Raw genomic sequence first — 19,574 nt, 5'->3', positions numbered from 1 at the left:
AATATAGTACATCTTTTCTCAATGTATTAAATACTCTATCTAGTTAACAGGTACTTACTGCACATTCACTGTATGTGGAGCACCATATTTGAATATAAAAGGAACTTTTACAATGAAAGTTAGTACTAACAAGCGAAGAATATTAAAGATCTGAAAGGTCAAAGTTTTCTATTACTATTAAGGAAATCCATTTGGTCTTTTTAAAATACTCTGTGAAATCTTTCTGTAGGGCAAAACTTAAATACTGTGAAAATAAGCAAATATATTAGCTCTAGCTAGGTTAGGAGGTTTTTTTGATGGTAAAATTAGTTTAAGTATGTTTTTATACCCAGTGGTTACTTGATTAACTGTTGATGCTTCCCCTTTTCTTGAATATGACCTTACTAGATTCTTTTTTTTTTTTTTTTCTATGAAACAGGGTCTCGCTCTGTCAACCCAGGTTGGAGTGCAGTGGCAAGATCACAGCTCACTGCAGCCTCAACCTCCCAGACTTAGGTGATCCTCCCACTTCATCTTCCCAAGTAGCTGGGACTACAGGCCCACGGCACCACACCCAGCTAATTTTTGTAGTTGTTTGCAGAGATGGGGCTTCACCATGTTGCCAAGGCTGGTCTCGAACTCTGGGCTCAAGTGATCCTCCCTCATCGGCTTCCCAAAGTGCTGGGATTACAGATGTGAGCCACTGCACCCAGCTAGATTGACTCTTGATAGCAGTGATTCTAAGCAGCTTTAATTCTTATTGAGCCCTCACAGTGTTAAGAAGCAAAAACATTTTTTGTGTGCTCTTTTGTACTCTACAAATTAATGTCTTCTCTGCCTGGTCTTTGAAATCTTGGCCCCAGTAAATATCTGTGCTGGCTATGCAGCTAATACCCTGTGGATGGGTTCTGTTAAGTAAAATCTGTGACTGTGAACACAGGTGTGGGGGTGTATAGAAGCTTCCATTTTGCTATACATAATTTCCTGATGCCCAGGGTGAAAATATTCTTTGTTCACTGGGTTTACCTTACAAAGTACAGGGAATTTATTATTTTCAGAGCGGGGAGTGGTCTAGAGAATTAGAGAATTCATTTTGAGATTATCTACATGAAGTAGACCAAAAACTATTGCTGTAATCCACATGTCAACATGGCCAGATTTTTTTCTTTTCTTTCTTTGCATTTTGTGGGAAGAGCAGATGGGGATAGCTTTCTCTAATTCATCCTCTCTGCCTGCTTTACCTTTGACCTTTCCTTACCAAGTATTAAAAAAAAAAAGTTGTTTTTAAGGAATATTTGAAATAACTGAGATTAGTAAACTTGGAGAAGAGAGAATGGGGATTTTCAGTTCTTTACGTATTTGTTTAGTTATAAAAGTTATATAAAATTGTTGTCTTAAAAAAAGTTAAATGTACATGAAGTGAAAAGTAAAATCCTCCCTCCTTTTCTTCTCTTTATCCACCTCCGTTCCGCTGGAGAGATAAGGTTTTGGGGGTTTTGTTTGTTTTGATTTTTCACATGGAAAGTTTTAGAATAAGTGGAAAGTTTAGGAGTAAACTCTGTCCCTGTGAGGCTATTGTTATCTTTGAGGTACATGAGAAAGACAAAGGCTGACAGCTCCATTTTCCCCAGGGCAGGAACCTTGTCTTTCTTCTCCTGTGTCTGTGGTAACATGTCCTCTACACACACACACACACACACACACACACACACACGGATGGTGCTTTGCCCATCTGCTTATTTCTCTCCTTTACCTTGCCTTACTTACTGTTTTCTGGTTTCTTCATTTCTTCTGCTTCCCTCTTCTCCCCATTTTTTTTCTGTGCCTTCAGCTAGTAGCTCAGAGCAAGTGATCACTGTTTTGAAATTGCATTCTACTGGGCTTTTTCTAGTTCAGTGTAATATGAAAATTTCCATTTAGAAAAGAAATAGGACTCTTTGCTTTATATTGCAAAATGAAGTTTACATTACTAGAGACATCAGCAACTTTATTGCATACGTGAGGTATGCTTATCAGTGTCATTCATAGGCCGCCTTGGCCTTTGTCGCATCAATGTGATCATTATTAAGCAAAGAGGGACAAAACCAGCTTTTCAAAACATACTTGAAAAGGTACTTTGAGATCTAGTGGAATACCTGTGAATTCGTCGTTATATGTGACTAAAATTGTTTTAGAAATAAGAGAGAATATTGAGATATGCATGAAACTGTAGTTATTCTGAGCTTCAGGATATTACTGTACAAGTAGTAAGCTACCAAAAATAAGTAGTGAAATTAAACATGGAAAATGAGCTCTAGGAGTAACCTGCTGCAAAACCGTGGCTCGCATGACCTCACTGTAGGAGTTCTTGACTCAGACCTTTAAGCTGGTGATGAGCTGTTTCACATGATTGATAATGCAGAAGCTTCTCTCTGAAGTCACTTTTTTTTTTTTTTTTTTTTTTGGGATGCAGCCTTGCTCAGTCACCCAGGCTGGAGTGAGTGGCGCAATCTTGGCTCACTGGAACCTCCGCCTCCCAGGTTCAAGTGATTCTCCTGCCTCAGCCTCCCAAGTAGCTGGGATTACAGATGCATGCCACCATGCCTGGCTAATTTTTGTATTTTTAGTAGAGACGGGGTTTCACCATATTGGCCATGCTGGTCTCGATCTCCTGACCTCATGATCTGCCCGCCTCGGCCTCCCAAAGTGTTGGGATTACAGGCATGAGCCACCACGCCCAGCCTGAAGTAACTTGTTTGTTTTTTTTTGAAATGGAGTCTTGCACTGTCTCCCAGGCTGGAGTGCAGTGGCACGATCTTGGCTCACTGCAAGCTCCACCTCCTGGGTTCATGCCATTCTCCTGCCTCAGCCTTCCAAGTAGCTGGGACTACAGGCGCCTGCCACCACGACCAGCTAATTTTTTATATTTTTAGTAGAGATGGGGTTTCACCGTGTTAGCCAGGATGGTCTCGATCTCCTAACGTCATGATCTGCCCGCCTCGGCATCCCAAAGTTCTGGGATTACAGGCATGAGCCACTATGCCCGGCCTGAAATCACTTTTTATACAGTTCTAGACTTTTAAGTATATACAAGAGAAACAGTGAGTGAGCAAACGCGCTTTCTGTGTACCAGGCATTGTTAGTGCATTGCTTGTATTAATTTGTTTAATCCCCACAAAATTCTGTCAGGTAGGCAATATTATGATCCTCATTTTATGGAGGAAAAACTGAGGCACAGAGAGGTTAAAAACTGACTCAATTTCACCTACTTAGTATGTGGCAGAACTCGGATTCGAACACAGGCAGTTTTGCCCCAAAGGAAATATACTGCTTCTTTTGGGTAATCTACTGTACCAAGGATCAGCAAACGTTTTCCGTAAAGGGCCAGATGATAAATATTTTAGACTTTGCAGGCCATAGGTCTCTGTTGCATCTCTTCAGCTCTGCCAATGTAGTGCAAAAGCAGTGACAGATAGTACAGAAACAAATGAGCGTGGCTGTTTTCCAATAAAACTTCATTATGGACATGAAAATCATTTTCATGTGTCACAAAATATTGTTCTTTTTTTTTTTTTTTTTCATGATTTAAGAATATAAGAGCCAGGCTGGGCACAGTGGCTCATGCCTATAATCCCAGCACTTTGGGAGGCTGAGGCAGGAGGATCACTTAAGGTCAGGAGTTCAAGATCAGACTGGCCAAGATAGCAAAACCCCATCTCTACTGCTTGGAAGGCTGAGGCAGGAGAATTGCTTGAACCCAGGAGGCAGAGGTTGCAGTAAGCCGAGATCGTGCCACTACACTCCAGCCTGGGTAACCCAGCAAGACTCCGTCTCAAAAAAAAAAAAAAAAAAAAAAGAATACAAGAAGCATTCTTAGCTCATAGACCTTACAAAAACAGGCAGCAGGTTAGATTTGTCTAATCATGCTATACTATGTATGTGTGAGATATTAGGATGGAATCCATTCATTTGTTAATACATTCATGCAAGAAAGGTATTATACTAAATTTTGGGATTTCTAGGGGGAACAAGAACAACTTTCAGTTCCTCTTGCCATACTGCTTACTGGCAGTATGACAACTATGATGTTGTCCCCTTTCTCATGCCTGCTTTTTAAAAAGTTGTCTTTATTTCCTGTCCATTGCATATAACAGATATATTCACATTATCTCATTTAATCTTCATTGCAGGTGGTATGTTATCTCAATTTTTATTTTTATTTTTGAGATGGAGTCTTGTGCTGTTGCCCAGGCTGGAGTGCAATGGTGCAATCTCAGCTAACTGCAACCTCCGCCTCCCAGGTTCAAGCAATTCTCCTGCCTCAGCCTCCTGAGTAGCCTGGATTACAGGTGCACACCACCATGCCTGGCTAATTTTTGTATTTTTAGAAGAGACGAGGTTTCACCATGTTGACCAGGCTGGTCTCGAACTCCTGACCTCATGATCCTCCTGCCTCAGCCTCCCAAAATGCTGGGATTACAGGCGTAAGCCACTGTGCCCGGCCTATTATCTCAATTTTATAGTATAGGGAAATGTAAACTTAGTCCAATTAACTAGCCAGTTACACACAGCCGTGAGTGGTGGACCCTGCCTTCAAATGCAGGTCTCTTAGGCTGAAAGAGCATTTTTTTTCTTCTCTGCTGCCTTTCCTTCCCTCGTAGAAATGTATGAAACTGTGATAAATGTTTGTGATCCTGTCAGAAGCGAATGTTTATTTTACTTGAATACACATTTATTTTCACTTCCCTTCCATTTTCCCTGACTCTCGCTTTCGAAGATGTAATCTGAGTTTGATAGAAAAGTAGTGATTTTTTTTGGTTTCCCAATGAAAGAAGCTAAAAATAAACACAGAACTAGTCAGCAATGTAACTGGTGTAAGGACTCACTGATGCGTGGGATTAAGAGTGGAAGAAGGGCCCGGGTGCTCACACCTATAATCCCAGCACTTTGGGAGGCCGAGGCAGGCAGATCACTTGAGGTCAGGAGTTCAAGACCAGCCTGGCCAACATGGTGAAACCCTGTCTCTACTAAAAATACAAAAATTAGCTGGGCATGGTGGCTGGCGCCTGTCATCCCAGCTCCTTGTGAGGCTGAGGCAAGAGAATTGCTTGAACCTGGGAGGCGGAGGCTGCAGTAAGCCAAGATCGCACCACTGCACTCCAGTCTGGATGACAGAGTGAGACTCCGTCTCAAAAAAAAAAGGCTGAGTGTGGTGGCTCCTGCCTGTAATCCCAGCACTTTGGGAGGCCAAGGCGGGCAAATCACTGGAGGTCAGGAGTTTGAGACCAGCTTGGCCAACATGGCGAAACCCCATCTTCACTAAAAATATAAAAAATTAGTTGGGCTTGGTGGTGGACACCTGTAATCCCAGCTACTCAGGAGGCTGAGGCGCGAGAATCGCTTGAACCTGGGAGGCGGAGGTTGCAGTGAGCCAAGATCGCGCACCACTGCACTACAGCCTGGGCGACAGAGCAAGACTCCATCTCAAAAAAAAAAAAAAAAACGTGCAGGAAGAAATCCATGTCTTTTCCTAACACCCTCTACAGCTTCCCCAGGGTGCTGTCTCAGAAAGATGTGGGTTCCTTATGGTTTTGGGGGGTTATTGATGGTTTATAACTGGTCTAGAGTAGACCTTGAAGACATATCATTTGTGTGAATAGAATCTGAAGAAGAAAAATGGCAAATAGGCTTACTTGCATATAGTTTTAAATAAGGAAGTAGACAGATTTATTCATGAGCAATGACTAACCTCCCCCTCTGTGGCTCCTCATGGGCTCCCAAGAAGCCTTTGATCCTTTTCCCCCATGTTAGTGGGAAATCCCAGATATGATTGTGGTTCCTATTGGAAACTGATACACTTAAATAGGTTTAGATAAAATAACATCTGGGAATGATTGCAGAAGTCCTTTGGTTTGGCTATTGGTTTCCTTGTAATTCCCCTACCCTTTCATTATAGTGGGGTCTGTATATAATGTAACATTTAGCATTCTGTAACATGGAATATGCCACATTTCTGGAACATGTAAGTTAATGCCTTTAACTTGAAAATTGCTTGAGTGTATCATGGCAGAGTCTAGATGTATATGCAAAATATACTTAGGTAAACACAAAGCTGACTTTGTACACCTCTCAATGTAATTTCTCAGGATAATCTTATTAAAATCTGCCAGTGCACCTGCTTTGTACCTCACGATCCCAGAGAATGGCACCTTTTTTGGAGGTTGTTTTGTTGTTGTTTTTGTTGTTTGAGACAGGTTCTTGCTCTGTCACCCAGCCTGAGTGCAGTGGCATAATCACTGCTCTCTGCAGCTTCAAACTTGTGGGTTCAAGCCATCCTCCCACCTCATCCTCCCAGGTAGCTGGGACCACAGGTGTTCACCCCCATACTTGGCTAATTTTTTATGTTTTGTAGAGACGGGATCTCCATGTGTTGCCTAGGCTGATCTCAAACTCCTGGGTTCAAATGATCCTCCTGCCTTGGCCTCCTAAATTGCTGGGAACCACCGCTCCTGGCCTTGGAGGTTGTTTGAATTACCTCCTCTTCACCCCGTTAGTGAGGGAGGGATTTCTGCTTAGGGTTACGGGAATGGCTGAATCCTGATGCTCGACACTGGACGGGTGAGATCAACAGCAGTTTCTCAGTCACATGTAGTCCCAGCCTAGAGGAGGGCACAGCATGCCACACCTGGCCACCCAGGCCTGTACTCAGGAACAACTAGGGGTTGCAGGAGGCAGGCTGTATACAAGAGGGTGGGGGTCACTCCTGGTTCCTATGAGAGGATGTGATTGGCTTGTTTAAATCACTCTCTGCTGACTGGCAGGGAACTAAAACCCACTTCTCAGGGCTAGGCAGACACTGCACCTGGTCCTTGTGACTAAGAGGGTGGCCAGGGGACTTTATCAGCAGAAGCATAGTGGGAAGGGCAGTGTGTAGTGAGACCATTTGGAGCCCTTCTGATTTTCCCCAGATGTCAAGGCAGAGCATAATATTGGGCCTTAATTTTCAGCCTTGCACCGCAATGGTTTTGTGCTGACTCACAATCAAGAGCATAGCGTGGCCAGGCGGAGTAGTCATATTTTCCAAAAGGCTCACCACCTTTTCAGTGGCTGTTAGGATTATGATGACAAGACCTTAGAGGAAGCAAAGGGGTGTGTACAGCTGACACCAGGACAAAGTGGTCACCCTGTTAGAGAAGGTAGTCAAAGGATGAGCTGTTTTTCCTACTAACTTACTAACCAGTCTTGCCCCTCTTGAGTAGTTGGGATTACAGGCGTGAGCCACTGTGCCCAGCCAAGTTGTCTCTTTTTAGAAAGTGGTTCTTTCCTTTGTCAAATTACTGTGGTTATCTCAATCCCTTCTGCCTTCATCTGTTTAAGAAGGTCTCAGTAGGAAAATAAAGAGAAGCAGTCAATAGAATTTGTAGTTTGAACATTGTAACTAATTCAATATTATCTTCATCTGCCTCCTAAAATAGTAAATGAAACATAGTAGGCCCTCGATAAATGTTTACTGAAATAAATGGCATCACCATTTTTGTATATTCTAAGTATTACGAAAGTATTTTTAAAAATGTGTGTATAGGCTGGGCAAGGTGGCTCACACCTGTAATCCCAGCACTTTGGGAGGCCAAGGCAGGTGGATCACCTGAGGTCAGGAGTCCGACACCAGCCTGGCCAGCATAGTGAAACCCAGTCTCTACTAAAAATACAAAAATTAGCCGGGCGTGGTGGGGCACCTGTAGTCCCAGCTACTCTGGAGCCTGAGGCAGGAAAATCACTTGAACCCGGGTGGCAGAGGTTGCAGTGAGCCAAGATCATGCCACTACACTCCAGCTTCCATCTCCAAAAAAAAAAAAAAGTATGTATACATATATATATGTAAATATGTGTATGTAACTGTGAAGTATTCTCTTGTAGCCATCCCAACCTCATTATTTATTTCTAATGGCCTTTATTTTTTCTGGCATCAAGTAGGTACAGACAGTATATTACATAATGAGGATGTGAAGGGGAGAAATGATACTAAGTCAACTCTAACTTTGTCTTAAAACTTTTTCGTTTTCAATAAGAGAAACATCATCTTTGGTGCAATGATGGAATTGGATTGGGAACTTGCCTTTGTTTTTTTTTTTTTTTTTTTGAGAGAGTCTCGCTGTGTCTCTCAGGCTGGAGTGCAGTGGCGTGATCTCAGCTCACTGCAAGCTCCGCCTCGCCATTCTCCTGCCTCAGCCTCCTGAGTAGCTGGGACTACAGGCGCCCGCCACCACGCCCAGCTAATTTTTTTGTATTTTTAGTAGAGATGGAGTTTCACTGCATTAGCCAGGATGGTCTTGATCTCCTGACCTTGTGATCTGCCTGCCTCAGCCTCCCAAAGTGCTGGGATTACAGGCGTGAGCCACCGTGCCCAACTGGAACTTGCCATATTTTATTGGAGGCAACCTCAAGCTCAGAATGCTTTTCTATTTGTATTAACAAGAAAGTTGTCCACATTTCGTGATGTGAATCCCAATTCTAAGAAAGCAAAATTGATGGTAATTAAATGTTGCAGATTTATTTTATGTAGTGCTTGTTTCAGGAGACATTTTTGTAACAATTTATTCCTTTCTAGCTAGACCTGGATTCCTTCTAGCTAAGTTTGACCTGGATGCCTCCCAGCTAAGCTAGATGGCCAAGAGTGTCTGTTGGACTGTTTTCACCATGGGGCTCCTCCTGTGTCATTAAGATAGGACCAGGAACCCTGAAGCACATGATCATCTTTACTTGCAGGTCAGGAAGCTCTCCCACAACCAGATGGAGAACTATGGGAGACGGACCCTATTATTATGTTGCTGTTCACTGTGACGTAGTCAACAAGTTGTGTGGTTACTCTGTGGGCCCTGCAGGCTGTTGAACAATCCCTCTACTGACTTCTTTTTTTCTTTTTTAAAGCTATCAACTGGCTAGCCAGATCTCCCCTTCCTACCTATTATTTAGAGACTTAGACTTAAGGTTCTCCCAAACAAACCCCTCCCGGCAGTAAGGGAAAGCCGTAATTTATATATCTTAACAACTTAAGCAATAGTTAAAAGAGATTTTTTTTTTTTTTGAAACGGCAATCCTGAAAATGTTTACACAGACCTCCAAGTCTGGGGCTTGGGGGAGAAAGGGAAAGAACAGGAGAAAATATCTTTAATCTCATCATCCTGGGAAGAAAATAAACTATCCCTGAAGAGTTTATATACATATAAAAATATGTGTATATATGTATAAATACATATATGCTTTGAACCACCTTTTATGAAGCTTTTCAGACTCTGTGTGTGTCGGGGGGGTGGTCAACTTTGAAAAAGTAAAAATGCACGTGATAACAACTTTTTAAAATGTACTGAAGGGCAAATAATAAAATCTCTCAGCCAGGAGTGGTGGCTCACACCTAGCACTTTGGGAGGCTGAGGCAGGCAGATCACTTGAGCCTAGGAGTTTGAGCCCATCATTGGCAACATGGCAAAACCCAGTCTCTACAAAAGAAAAAATACGAAAATTAGCCAGGTGTGGTGGCACGCACCTGTTGTCCCAAGTGCTTGGGAGCCTGAGGCCGGAGGATCACTGAGTCTGGGAGACAGAAGTTACGGTGAGCTGTGATCACACCACTGCACTCTAACCTGGGTGTGCACTCCAGCCTGAGTGACAGAGCAAGACCCTGTCTCAAAAAAAAAAAAAAAAAAAAAAAAAGTCTGTCTTTTATTCTCAGGACTTTAGTCCCAGAGGCAACTGTACTTCAACTATATTTATCAGTTTTTCTGAATGTGTTTGGGGACAGCCTGGTATATGTCAGCATGTTTGTGCACACAGACACACAAATATACACACTTTTTACATGCTTTTGTGTATATGTACTCTTCTTTTTGCTTCTCTACACAAATAGGAGCACACTCTGTGCCTTGATTTCTTTTTAACCTAACAATATTTCCTGGAGAATGATCTATGCCACTGTGCATAGATCTACCTCCTTTTTTTTTTTTTTGGAGGCAGAGTTTCGCTCTTATTGCCCAGGCTGGAGTGCAATGGCAGGATCTCAGCTGACCGCAACCTTGGCCTCCCAGGTTCAAGCAGTTCTCCTGCCTCAGCCTCCCGTGTAGCTGGGATTACAGGTATGTGCCACCACGCCTGGCTAATTTTGTATTTTTAGTAGAGATGGGGTTTCTCCATGTTGCTCAGGCTGGTCTCAAATTTCCTACCTAAGGTGATCCACCTGCCTTAGCCTGTTAAATAACTGTTTAGTAATTACTAAACAAATTAAATAACTGTTTAGTAATTCATTATATGAATGTAACCCCAATTTATTTAACCGGTCTTTTTTTAATGGCTATTGAAGGAAGATCCCTTTAAGACTGCTTCTTTATGTTAAATCTTAATGAATGACTTTAAAGCCAATTACATATAAAAGTTGCAAGCATATGGGTAGGTACTCTTCTATTTTAAAGAATTTTGCATTCTATTTGTTTTTTAAACAATTTTCAGAGTTGTCTTGTGAGGACTGTATTTTAAATAGCAGCCTCAAGGTACTGATTATGATTTTGGTCTTATTTATTTATTTATGAGACAAGGTCTTGGTCCCTCACCTGCTGGAGTGCAGGGTCATAATTGTGGCTCACGGCAGCCTCGACCTCTTGGGCTCAAGTGATCCTCCCACCTCAGCCTCCCAAGTAGCTAGGTAGCTAGGACCACAGGCACATACCACCATGCAATTTTTTTTTTTTCATAGAAATGGGGTCTCTCCCTGTGTTTCCCAGGCCGGTCTCGAACTCCTAGGCCCAAGCAATCACCCCCACCCCCCACAGCCTCCCAAAGTGCTGGGATTACAGACATCAGTCACCACCCCTGGCCCTGATTATGTCTTTAGTCAGTAGCATACAATTCTAAGAATCCTCGTAATTACTTGGGGGAAGGTGATAGTAATGGTATTTGCAAAGGTGGAGGTTGCTTCTGGAAAATGAAGCAGGCCTGTTTTTAAAAAATATCCATCATTTGAAGCCTGGCATTTTACCCTAACAGAGTCACCCAGAGACAGTTTTAAACAGTTTCTGGTTTATATTTCAGGGAAGCTGGATATTTTTGTGTGATTTCTTTTTTTTTGAAGCCATAGAACCCTAGCTTGCTAGTTTGAAAGGCTCAGTTGTTAAAACCTCTAAAACTTAAGAATGAAAAAATAAAACACTGATCGTGTACATTTTATGCTGTAAGTTTGTTTATTCATTTTTTCTATCTTCCTTTAAGTAACAAAATTCTGTGGTACTATCCCTTTAAGTATTTTAGTGATTTTATTTATTTTTATTTTGTGAATATTAAAGAATTTAACTCAAAAAGCTTATACACTACATACATACATTATAGGATTTTAAAAACTGAAATCGAGATAATAAAATCATTAATTTTTAAATTAAAATTTGTCCTAACCTTTAGTCAAGCAACCTCTCGAAGAGAAGATTAAAAATCAATATATTTGATACCTTCATAATGCAAGGACATAAAAAAATTGATAGATGTCCTTTTCTTTCAGGGGGAAGGATTTCTGCTATTATACTTATTCAATAAGAACATCAGCATCCATAGCCTTACGTATTACTGAAGCATTGATGTTTCTTTTTCGTGAAAGCAGTTAGGAGTGGAGAAAGACCTACTAGTTGATCTGGTTTACCTACTTTACCTACCAGCACTCAGGAGTCACACTGGTTGAACTTGATATTTGTTCAGTCCTGTCACCTGGCTCTGCACATACTTAAAATAATTGTGCACAATCTTGTGTTTGAAAAACCTAAAAACATGATGTGAATACGTGACGGTTGCTTTTTGGAGGATGCAAATGGCCAACTATGCCTATTTCACAAGTCGTGCCATGTTTCCAAACTCATTTTGGTGGTAGACCTCAAGAACATTACCTGAGTAAGGGATGGAGAAAATTCTAGAATTGCTGTGTAATTGAGAAGACCTGAAAAGGAGAGTAAGAAGGATTTTTTAAATAGTTTTTTTTAGGCACGGTGGCTCATGCTGTCATCCCAGCACTTTGGGAGGCCAAGGCAGGAGGTTCACTTGAGGCCAGGAGTTCAAGAGCAGCCTGGGCAATGTAGGGAGAGACCCTGTCTCTACCAATAAATAAATAAATAAATAAATAAATAAATAAATAAATAGTTGTTTAAAATTGATTTGATTCATGGTTTTACTGTGACAGTGGAATCTGCAGTCCTGTAAGGGAACTGAAGTAACAGAAGGAAATGTTTCCTGGTAAAACAAAATAGAAATAATTTTTTGGTGAAAATTGTATACCAATTTTATAGTTAGTGTGCTATAATAACTACTAAATAACTTGAAATTTATTTTGCTAATTTAAAGCCCATAATGGTAGTTTTTTCCCCCTCATTCTGTGATAAATATGAAATGTGCCAAAGGAAACACATAATCACCAAGTCATAATGAGACAGCATTTGAAAAAAAATTATCACAACATCCTGAGGACAAGCAGGTTTCTGTTCAGTTTGGGCCAGGAGTAGAAAGAAGAGGAAGAGAAAGACCACAGAAGTTGAGATTTACATGTGGTGACTTGGAAATGAGAAAGAAACTTCTGAAGGTGAGGGAATTGGAAAGAACTTCTTTCTTCAAGCTTGGGAGGAATTACATGAAACATTCCTTGGTGAAGGGGCTCAGAATAAAACCACAGGCAAAAGAAGAAAAAGATAACTGGAATTTGTGAACAACAGAGAAGCCATTCTTAACTCAGCTTTTCCTTTCCTTCTCTTGGCCATCCGATCCCTTATCCCTTCTCCTTGCTGGAATTTTTAGTTTAGTGGGGGCTCAGAAGGATGTTTTTTGGTGAACCTGGCAGTTGCTATGCTGGCTTATCATTGTACAGGTTTTCTGTTCCTAAAAACTCTTAGAGGAAATGGATTTAGTATTTTTAAAAAAGATAATTCCACTGGGCATGGTGGCTCATGCCTGTAATCCCAGCATTTTGGGAGGCTGAGGCAGGCAGATCACCTGAGGCCAGGAGTTCAAGACCAGCCTGGCCAACATGGTGAAACCCCGTCTCTACTAAAAATACAAAAATTAGCTGGACATGGTGGCGTACACCTATAGTCTCAGCTACTCAGGAGGCTGAGATGGGAGAATCGCTTGAACTAGGGAGGCGAGGTTGCAGTGAGCTGAGATCACACCACTGCACTCCAGCCTGGGTGACAGAGTGAGACTCCATCTCAAAAAATAATAATAAAATAAATTAAAAATTTAAAAGATAATTCCTTCTAAAAGAGAAGGACTTCACTTTAGTTGTGACTTATTACCTGAAAGAAAAATTTGATATACTTCCAGTGGAGTTGTGCTGTAAATATACAGAAACTAGCATATAGAAAAAAATAACTTTTAAAAAGTGATGGCATCATGTAGTCTTCACTTCAGATGTGTAGATGTTAGCATGTGGAATTGAAGGAAACAGTTACCCATCAGTAGGAATTTAAGTCTGGCTTTACTTGTTTGTCTTTACTTGTTTGTCTTAATTCCAGTGCACTGGAAACAAACTCATTTTCTAGAAACTGTGGCTCCTTGCAGAAGCAAATCTGACTTAGGGTGCTTGGGGAAGTAGAGCCCACTCTTTGTTCTGGTTGCTGTTGGAGCTTACTTTCCTTTTACTTCAGATATCAAATTATGAACTAACTAGGCAGAAAGACGTGGAGGAAGCCCTATGTCCTGTTCCTTTACCCCACAAAGCAGACAGCCTTAGGATGTTATCATTCGGACAGTGGGAAGGAAATAAACAGAACTCCAAACTATACAATTGGCATTAGTAAGGAGTCCTTGTTTCATTATCAAAAATCTAAAATTGGCTGCATATGGTGGCTCATGCCTGTAATCCCAGCACTTTGGCAAGACTGAGGTGGGAGGATTGCTTGAGCCTGGGAGTTTGAGATCAGCCTGGGCAACACAGCAAGACCCTTGTCTATTTTTTCAAAAAAATAAAAATGGAAATCTAAAATTATCTAGGTAGATTCAGAAGCTGACAACAGTTGTTTGGGAAAATAGAGTAATTTTTTTAGAAATGAACACGTAAAATGTGGATCCTAGATTTTGCTGCTAAACCATTATCTTTCCTTTAAAATCTGCTCCCTTGTTGTAACATTTGTTTCAGTTCATGTCACCCTCATTCTGCTTGTGACTTGGACTTGACACCTTGACGTCTTCCGTAAGTTTTTCCTCCTCACCCCTTTACCCTAAGTCCTGGTGATTTTTCTTTTTTTTTTTTTTTTTTTGAGACAGAGTCTCACTCTGTTACCCAGGCTGGAGTGCAGTGACATAGTCTTGTTTCACTGCAACCTCCACCTCCCTGGTTCAAGCGATTCTCCTACCTCAGCCTCCTGAGTACTGCAACCTCTGCCTCTTGAGTTCCAGTGATTCTTCTGCCTCAGTCTCTCTAGTAGCTGGGATTACAGGCACATGCCACTGCACCCGGCCAAATTTTGTATTTTTAGTAGAGACAGGTTTAGCTCTGTTGGCCAGGCTTGTCTCAAACTCCTGGGCTCAAGCCATCCACCCACTTTGGCCTCCCAAAGTGCTGGGATTACAGGCATGAGCCACCATACCCAGCCCTGATTTTTCTTCCTCTTACATCCATCCCTTTCCCTCAATTCCTGATGTAGCCACCCTGGTTCAGACCACCTGCACCATTAAAATTCAACACCTGTTGCTTTCTGATGTCATTTTCATTTATTTGGTGAAAAATTCTTGAGGGTCCATTGTGTGTCGGGCTGTATGGTGAGGATTCAGCTGGAAAACACAATTTCAATTTCCTTGTCTTTGGAAATTTACATTTTAATGAGGGAAACAAGTCTACCACCAAGTGCAGTTTAGTGAGATAGTTAAAGGATTCAGAAGAGACACCAAAATCTCTCCTTGTTTCATGGCATTGTGTTTTGATTCATGTAGTTTTAATATTTAAAGCTTTTTTCTTGTTTTCAGATGTTCACTTTGTACTTTAATCCCTCTCGTATCCCTAATGGATGTGGCAACACCTAGTTACTATGTTCTTAATAATAGCCTTCCAAATGATGTTTGACCAAGAAACACCTTTCACCCCTCTCTTCAGACAAAATAAACCTAATTTCTTTTTTTTTTTTTTTTTTTGGAGATGGAGTCTCACTCTGTCGCCCAGGCTGGAGTGCAGTGGTGCAGCCTCGGCTCACTGCAAGCTCCGCCTCCTGGGTTCACGCCAATCTCTGCCTCAGCCTCCCGAGTAGCTGGGACTACAGGCGCCCTCCACCACGCCTGGCTAATATTTTGTATTTTTAGTAGAGACGGGGTTTCACCGTGTTAGCCAGGATGGTCTCGATCTCCTGACCTCATGATCCGCCCGCGTCAGCTTCCCAAAGTGCTGGGATTACAGGTGTGAGCCACCGCGTCTGGCCAAATAAACCTAATTTCCTCATAGGTGCCACAGCCCTATTACTAACGATCTGAATCTATTATACTTAGGAGTCTAAAACAGTACCCAGATGGGCTGGTTCAAAAAGCCTTTTAGAGCAGAGCTTCTCACACATAGACTGGGATTTTGTTACAGCACGGATCCTGATTCGGTGGGTTGTGGGTGGCCTGAGCGTGTGTATTTCTGAGGAGCTTCCAGGTGATGCTGCTGCCGATTGGAAATTGAACATGTGTTGTGTTAACAGGGTTTTAGAAGATATAAAAAGATAAGGAATTACGATAAAAACAAGTGGTGGGGTACCTTTTCTTCTAGCTATATGGTTGGATCCTATAGTCTGTCCACCCTGTTAACTCTCATTTGCTCTCGCTAATCTCAGTCAACAATTAACTGTCCGGCGGGGTTGGCTCTTATCCCTGCACCCAGAGACAGTGAATCCTGCCAGTGATCTAACCAGAAAGTTGCTATCCTCTATCCACCCCTTACCCCCGGGGAGTGAGTCTCCTGCATGTCTTGGGGAGCTGTGATAAAGTATGCACCCACCTTACGAGGCTGTGATATGACTCCCAGAGGCCCCAGCCATTGAGTAATGGAAAACCCCATCTTTAGCAGTGAGAGGTGTTCCTTTTGGCACTGTGCCTCCAGCCAGCTGGTTTGTGTAACAGTTGGGCTCCAGGAATGGCTTCTGAGGCAAGTCTGTATCCTACCATGTGTAATCAGGAACTGGCAGAAAATTTATCTTTAGCTTTTAAGATTCCCGTTAGAGATTCTCGTAACTTGTAACCTTGGCTGTTGAGTGACCTGCCTGTGACCCGCTGAAAGAGCCTGCCAGAGTGGAATGCAACTGTCTCTTTATTCTGCTTGAGTGTTTTTCCTGCTGATTGTGGATCTTTTACTGACCCCACCTATACTCTTCTATTCTGCAGATATTCTTGTAGACTTACGACAGAAAAGCAGTTGCTACAGTTAATTGGCTCCTGAATCTTTCCAGCCAATGCTAGAAGGAATTATTTTCATCTCTTCTTAGGGAACTTTCCTATGGAATTCCCCCCACAGATTGGATTGCAACAGTGGCTTTTAGATTCATGAGATCTATATTAAAACAAACGGAGGAACCTTGATGATATCAGGCTGGCAAGGAGGAATTGGTAAATGGCCTGGTTCTTTGGTTTTCCAAGTTCAGCTTGTATCAGAATCACCCGGAAAGCATTAAACAAGCTTACTTATTATTTGCTAGGCCCTGTGCCCCAGGTAGTTGTAATTGCTGGGCAAATTGCTGGGCCCTGGGCCCCTCGTAGTTCTAATGCAGCAGGTCTTGAGCATAATCTGAGAATTTGTAACATTTCCTCTTCCTCCCCATGTCTTGTGAACAGAACAGTGATAACCATAGAGCAGGGTACATGTTCACAGTTGCACCTGCACTGTTGATTGTCGTCACCATCATTACCCCCGAGTCCTCATAGATTTGTTACTTGGTTTTTGTTGTTGTTTTAAACACCAAGGCCCAAGGAAACAGCAATTCTTCTGGTATACCTGGCAGCCTTTTATGGTAAACCAGCTCACTTTCTGTAAAGCTTCTTAGTTTATTCTAGGAGTAGAGACCTGATCTTCTTTGGGAGGGATATATAGAAGCATAGGATGGGAGCAGCTGGGAAACTTGCTTCCCACCCACCTTCTTATCGTTAAAAATTCAAAAAATTAATTTGAGTTTTTGGCAGCTGAGACAGGGTGAAGGAAGGGAAAGTTGGCTGATCTGGGTCTTTTCATTCTTCCACATCCCTTAGATATATCTTGTTTGCATTATGAAGATAAGATGTTGATTTGGTTTTTGTTTTGCTAGCACTCCTTATTATTGAAGGTGACTAATACCTGCTTTCTGTTGAATGCAGTTCAGGAGCATCCCAGGAGGAACAGAATGATCTTGGTCTTGGTGACCTTCCCTCTGATGAGGAGGAAGTCATCAACAGTTCTGATGAAGATGATGTCAGCTCTGAGTCAAGTAAAGGAGAGCCTGACCCACTGGAAGATAAACAGGTATACTTTGGTACTTAATTGCTTCTTGACCTCTCCCTATGCTTGGGAATGATATTTGTCTGCATAATAGGCACAGAAACCCTTGTGAGTTTTCTTAAAACTTATAAAACACTTTCAAAATTTAAATTTAATTCCTGCTATAATGTGGCACCTAAAATATTCTCATGTTACCAAGTATGTATCACTTAGAGATTACTTAGTGATTTTTGAGAAATTATTATTTTGAGACAGAGTCTTGCTCTGTTGCCCAGGCTGGAGTGCAATGGCGCCATCTCAGCTCACTGCAACCTTTGCCTCCCGGGTTCAAGCCATCCTCCTGCCTCAGCATCCCAAGTGCCTGGCATTACAGACACCTGCCACCACGCCTGGCTAATTTTTGTGTTTTTAGTAGAGACGGGGTTTCACTATGTTGGCCAGGCTGGCCTCAAACTCCTGACCTCAAGTGATCCACCCGCCTCAGCCTCCCAAAGTGCTGGGATTACAGGCGTGAGCCATGGTGCCAGGCAAAGAAATTCTTTTTCCTAATGTCCAATGGCTTGCTTTTTGATAACAAACCCCCCCCCCCCTTAGAATTGTTCCCTGTACTGCTACCAATTTTTTTGTAGATTTTTTTGAAATAAAGGAATTATATGCATTTTAGACTCAAATTATTTTGGGAAAGAATAAAGATGGCTGTTAATAGTACATCATCATTTGCTTTGAAATAATCCAGTGTGTGTATGAGTTTGGGGGGAGCACAGCATACATGAAGATTGTCTATGTGTTCAGAGTTGTTTAAGATGCATGAGGGCTGGGCACAGTGGCTCACACCTATAATCCCAGCACCCTGGGAGACCGAGGGGGGCGGATCATGAGGTCAGGAGATCGAGACCATCCTGGCTAATGCAGTGAAACCCCATCTCTACTAAAAATACAAAAAATTAGCCGACCATGGTGGTGGGCACCTGTAGTCCAAGCCACTCAGGAGGCTGAGGCAGGAGAATGGCATGAACCCGGGAGGCGGAGCTTGCAGTGAGCCGAGATCACGCCACTGCACTCCAGCCTGGGTGACAGAGTGAGACTCCGTCTCAAAAAAGATGCATGATGCAGGATTTCATTATAATGTCTCTCTAGTTTGGCATGAATATATTTATCTCTTTCATTTGAAACCACATTTTTTAAGAGACGTTATTAAAGGGAAAAAGTTAGTACATGAACAATATCCCCAGGAATGTTACAGCAATATGGAATTTGAAAAGATCCACATAGCATAGCAAGCCATGGAGAAAATTCATGTGCCATAATTTCACCTAATTCCTGTGCCATAATTTTATCAATCTATCGTCCTTCCTGTTTAATATTTTTGCTCTGTTTAAATTTATCTTCAGGCTTAAATGAATGGCCCACGTGCAGCAGTCTGAATTTAAGTCCTAGATCCACCAGCTATGATCTGGTCAACTTTGGGCCAATTATTTAACCTTTTGGGACTAAAGAGTACCGTTTTATAGATTAAAAAAAGGATAGTACTCATAGAATTGTGAAGATTAAATAATCTGATACATGGAAAGCATTAGAATATTGATCAGCACATAATAGCTCAGTGATCATTTATTTATAACTAGCCAGACTTCATTTCTATGCTGTGAAGTATTAAATCATAGTGTTGGGAATAACCACTATAAATTACTTAGGCTAGTGAATTTGTAAAACCCCTAAGACAGATGAGTGACTCTCTTCTTAAAGACCCACAGCACTCAGCAATGTATAGATTTTACTTTGACTATCAAGTAATTCCTTTTGTGTCTTACTGGTGTCTGTCTTGCTTTAATTTGAAAGCTCGTTTTCCATGTTGCAGCTTCATGGACATAGATTCTACAAATGTTTATAGAATTCGCACTATGTTCCAGGTACCACTGGTATTTACTAGAGATAAGCAGTACTCAGGTTCTAAGCTTCTATGTAGCCAACGTTCTTTTCTTTTGAGAAGGAGTTTCGCTCTTGTTGCCCAGGCTGGAGTACAATGGCGCGATCTCGGCTCACTGCAACCTCCGCCTCCCGGGTTCAAGTGATCCTCCTGCCTCAGCCTCCTGAGGAGCTGGAATTACAGGCACCCATCACCATACCCAGCTAATTTTTGTATTTTTAATAGAGACAGGGTTTC

General features: G+C 41.9%; 1 protein-coding gene across 1 annotated transcript in view; it reads left to right on the top strand.

The window, feature by feature from the left end:
- FGD6 (FYVE, RhoGEF and PH domain containing 6) overlaps positions 1–19,574 on the top strand; it is a 140,040-nt gene that overhangs the window by 27,684 nt on the left and 92,782 nt on the right. Inside the window, exon 3 of the mRNA XM_003808259.6 lies at positions 17,290–17,434. Within this exon, the coding sequence (XP_003808307.1) occupies positions 17,290–17,434 (145 nt within the window). The remainder of the gene's footprint in view (positions 1–17,289; positions 17,435–19,574) is intronic.

The sequence above is a fragment of the Pan paniscus genome, chromosome 10 (assembly GCF_029289425.2).
Source record: "Pan paniscus chromosome 10, NHGRI_mPanPan1-v2.0_pri, whole genome shotgun sequence".
Lineage (NCBI taxonomy): Eukaryota > Metazoa > Chordata > Mammalia > Primates > Hominidae > Pan > Pan paniscus.
The sequence above is the reverse complement of the archived record's forward strand: the minus strand, read 5'-3'. Positions and strand labels throughout refer to the sequence as shown.